This window comes from Chinchilla lanigera, unplaced genomic scaffold (assembly GCF_000276665.1).
Source record: "Chinchilla lanigera isolate Chin_1 unplaced genomic scaffold, ChiLan1.0 scaffold00011, whole genome shotgun sequence".
Classification (NCBI taxonomy): domain Eukaryota; kingdom Metazoa; phylum Chordata; class Mammalia; order Rodentia; family Chinchillidae; genus Chinchilla; species Chinchilla lanigera.
Window position 1 is genome coordinate 25,217,023 of NW_004955412.1, and position 4,891 is coordinate 25,221,913.

The 4,891-nt window shown below is 37.6% G+C and overlaps 1 protein-coding gene across 1 annotated transcript; it reads left to right on the forward strand.

The window, feature by feature from the left end:
- The first annotated feature begins 1,397 nt into the window (after nucleotides 1-1,397).
- LOC102028943 (olfactory receptor 8B3-like) lies at nucleotides 1,398-2,348 on the forward strand. Its single transcript, XM_005378650.1, has one exon. It carries the CDS (start codon nucleotides 1,398-1,400, stop codon nucleotides 2,346-2,348), a length of 951 nt encoding a protein of 316 aa, XP_005378707.1.
- Nucleotides 2,349-4,891: the final 2,543 nt, after the last annotated feature.

Genomic DNA, 4,891 nt, shown 5'->3' on the forward strand with positions numbered 1-4,891 from the left:
TTGGTGTCAAATCCATGACTTTCTGCCACCCTTTTTGGGTGAGCGTATGAGTAGAAGTTTGACCTACACTTTGGAATGGCTCCTGGGACATGCAGATTGTGAGATCAGTGTGTGATCATTTTGGCCATCAGGGAAAAAGATATTGCAATTGCTTCTGGTCTGCTCTGATGCCTCTGAAGGCACATCCTCTTTAGGACAGTGGAGGTGACACACACAAAGGATCAGCATTATTTCACCCAGTAAAAGGAGGGTAAGTAAATTTAGACTCTAGTTACCTGTTTCCCTCTTCATGTGGCAGAAAAGTGAGAGCTACTATGAGAGCTACTATGTCATAAAAACAGGAGACTCACCGTATGGCATGCTGACTTTATCTACTGCCCACATTTGTCTCATTTTCTCCTGACCGTTTTGACATCATTTTCAGTTTGGTAGCAAATGAGCTATAACAGTTGCAGAAGACATCAAGAACACAGCAACAACAGGAGATGTGTTTGTCTTTTTCACACAAAAAAAAAAAATTTTAAAAGAAAGCAGTAATATGTGATGACTTTATATGCCAAAAGGAATACATTTGGTAACTCTTTTTCTTGTGTGTGTGGTACTGGGGATTGAACCCAGGGCCTTATGCATGCAAGGCGAGAGCTCCTCTACTGAGCCACATCCCCAGCACCTGGCAACACTTTTCAAAGTTGACAATTAATACAACAGATACCTAAATAAATTGTTTCTCTTTCATTACCTCATATGAAGATCTTTAAAGGCACATTCAACTTCCTTCTTCATCCTCTGTCCAGCTTGGATGGAGTAGAAGAGAATGTGAGGAAACACTGGGGTATATGACTAACCATGAATCTTAAGGTACCATGGAAATCCCCCACAATTGTCAATTCAATAGTTGACTTCATGGATTCTCACAGTAAGGTATCTGGAAAATGTGTAGACTAGGAGCAACTCCTTGCCAGGAAGCAGAATAACAGAACACGGTACAGCTCTGCCATAGAGAATTTTTTGATTCTGGTTATCATAGGGAAACTGAAGGGTCTGGTAGAATAATGGAAACATTGATAGGAACTAAAGGGTGAAGGGCAGGATGGGTGAGAGGGAGATCTGCTAGCCCTACTTCCACTGTCGAAGCTCATGAACTGGTTGTATCTGGGCCACCTTATCTCTGTCTTCTAGTAAGGACAGAGGAATGGGAGGCTTCTCATATTGTGCTAATTAGAGAATATACATAGTAATTGAAATGTTGAGGGGGAGGATGTAGTAATATTTTCTGATGCCACGAAACAAAGACAATCTTTCAAATACTCCCAATCCTTTCATTATGAAGGAGGGTTTGGAAGCAGACAACTAAATGTTTTATTAAAATTGTCCTCCATCTTCTCAGATCTTTCACAATGAGAAAGCTGACCGGAAATGAGTCCTTGGTGACTGAATTTCTTCTGGCTGGACTAACAGGTCATCCAGAGCTCCAGCTACCCCTCTTCTACCTGTTTCTAATGATCTACATTGTCACCCTGGTTGGCAACTTAGGCTTGGTCACTCTGATTGCTCTCAATTCTCTCCTGCACAGCCCCATGTACTATTTCCTCTTCAACCTCTCCTCCATTGACCTCTGCTACTCTTCCGTTTTCACTCCAAAAATGCTGATGAACTTTGTCTCAAAGAAGAATGGCATCTCCTATGCAGGGTGCATGATGCAGCTGTTTTTCTTTCTCTTCTTTGTCATCTCTGAGTGCTACATGTTGACGGCAATGGCCTATGACCGCTATGTGGCCATCTGTAACCCACTGCTGTATAAGGTCACCATGTCTCAGCAGGCCTGTTCTGGGCTATCTCTTGCTGCCTATGCAGTGGGCTTTGCTGGAGCCAGTGCCCACACCAGTTGCATGCTTAGACTGCACTTCTGCAGAGCCAATGTCATCAACCACTACTTGTGTGACATCCTGCCCCTTCTGCAACTCTCCTGCACCAGCACCTATATCAATGAGGTAGTAGTGCTCATTGTGGTGGGTGTTAATATCACAGTCCCCAGTGTCACCATCCTAATATCTTACATTTTCATCATCATGAGCATTCTGCACATCAAATCTAAACAAGGAAGATCCAAAGCCTTCAGTACCTGCAGCTCTCACATTATTGCCATTTCTCTCTTTTTTGGGTCAGGAGCATTTATGTATCTTAAATATTCTTCTCTTGGATCTACGGAACAGGGAAAAATTTCTTCTGTGTTCTACACTAACGTCGTGCCCATGCTCAATCCTCTGATTTACGGTTTGAGGAACAAAGATGTGAAAGTTGCTCTGAAGAACGTCGTGGTTAAAATTCACAGCAGAGACATATTCTAATTAAAATAACAATAAAGTAAGTAAATTGAAGGACAAATTTTAATACCCTAAATTTTAATACTGTTTTTTCCTGAAGAGAATTTTTTCAAACTTACATGATGTCTTCAGATAATATTAGGTATATTTTAGTACATTTTTCTTATCTCACCTCTTACTGTTATCTTTTCTCAATTTTTGTATATATGTCTCTGGAATTTCTCACAATGTCTGCAAATAACGAAAGGAATATTTAAGCCAGACACACACTGTTGTTTTTCATTATTGTTTTATGTTTTCCCTCTCCTTAGGTATTCTTAATTTCAAAAAATATGTTGTGTTTTGTAGTTACATAAAGTTAAAATTTCAGGTTTCTCACATAAAAACAGAAGTATAAATGTGTTAGAAGCATTTATATTATTGTCATTATTAGTACTGGCATAGGAAGTAGAATTATTTTAAAGCAAAATCATATCCTTTTAATCTTGTACTTTTTTAAGTCTTACCAACCACTTAACTCATGATTCCTTTTGCTTCCTTTGGCTAGTGACAAATCAAAGAGTAATTCAAAGTAAAAAAGAATTAGAAGACTTGGAAGGCTTGGTAGACAGCTTGCCAGGCATTTGTGAGGTACTGGGTTTAATCTCTACAACTGTCCAGAAAAGGCAGAAAAACTGGTAAAAGATTTAAAGAAGTGATGCTAGTGTAGTAAAGAGCTTATAATATTTAAAGAAATCAAAGGCCTAAAGCACAGAAATAAAAGGATTGCCCTTAAAACATGTATAATTCACCATAGGTATTATTATGTATAATGTTTAAATCTTATATATAATGAAATGACCATATTATAGAAATATACGTGTGTATATATATACCATATATATATATATACCATTATGTGTGTGTGTATATATATATATATATATATATATATATATACATATGTACACACACACACGGTCAGTTTAACTTAATATTAATAAAATACATTTAATATAGGGTTACTTTACTCAAAAGTATGCATGTGACTAATACACACACTCAGTGTAATATATAATACATTATGTATGTATTATACATGCATACATTATTGATCACTTTATGTTCAAATTGGAGGCAAAGACAATATGATGGATAATGACTAAATACTTCTAGAACTACTAGCTGTCCACATTCAAGAAATGATTTTGGATATTTGCCTAATAAAATAAAATTAATTCAAATAAAGTATAGATCTAAATATAAGGCATAATGAAACTCATAACAAAAAACACAGAGTACATTTTAGTGACTTTCGGGTAGGCAATAACTTTTCGGAGATGAAACCTAAAACACAGAGTCAAAAGAAAAGAGAAATAAATAATTTAGACTTCATCAGAATTTAAAACTTTATAGGCTAGAAGAACTTTAAAAAAACTGACAGCACCCACAGACAGCTCCATGCAACAGCACACAGGATTCAGGAACAGGCCACACATATCTGATTTTTGACAATAGAACAAAGGCCATTGATGTAAAAAATCTCAATAAAATGACCCAAATTGATTCATTAGTTTATTTAGCCTCAAGTAATATTACACAGTGTATACATGTATCAAAATATCATGTGCTATCCCATAAATATGCATGATTTTTATGGCATGTATCCATTAAAAGTAAAATTTTGAAAAGAATGAGAAACAAAATAAAAGGATTACATGAATGCATTGTAATATATGAAATGCATTTTTCCTATTCAAAGACAGTTCTCCACTTGAAAATCAAATGATGCACTGTGCTGGAGGGCTGGGAACAGCTCAGAGAAAGTCCTACTTGGTGTGTGAAGAATGGTTGGGAGAGAAGAAGGAAGTGAGAGAGCACATGGAAATCAGGCACTGGTAAAATATGCGGTAGAGATGATGAGTGGTAAAGTGATGAGCTTCTGTTGAAAATAGAAGCCTAAAAATAGCAAGAGAGGAAAATTTAGCTCTGAAACTTTTGTGCAAAAGCGTTCTTTTATGCCAGTCCATGGGCCAAGCAGAACACTAGAGAGACCCGTCCACCAGCATGGAGACTTAGCTAGGAGAAGAAAGACACTCGTACAAAGTTTCATTTGCAACCAGCTTAGAAAGGAAAGATTACTTCTACTGGAACACAGATGTTAAAATCTCTACAAAGCAGATATGTCACACTGCTTGGCTATTGTAAGGATGGCAACACTATTCTTACTATATTTCCTAAGCAACCTGAAAAAAAAATACTAAAATTGATTCAGTGCAGAAATGCAAGCACATAGTAGCACAGGTTGTAGCTGGTCATTGATTATGTCAGCATCATGACCAGTACCACAGGCCCTGGGCATATAGGTCATGTGCTACATCAAGGATGTGCCCCAAATGGGATCCAAGTGTCTACTGACAAGTAGCTTCTATGTGGTTGAAAAGACTTGGATGCCTTTCCTCTGGTGAACCACAGCTCCAGGAGGCTTGGACAGTGTGGCAAGAGTGTATTTCATGGAGATTTCTGACTCCAGAGCACTTGTAGCCATGCGGTACAGGCCTTTCCACGGTGATCTCACAGACTCATAA

Bases quoted from the DNA above. Each gene is read 5' to 3' on its own strand.
- LOC102028943 (XM_005378650.1), top strand. From the start codon at position 1,398: ATGAGAAAGCTGACCGGAAATGAGTCCTTGGTGACTGAATTTCTTCTG.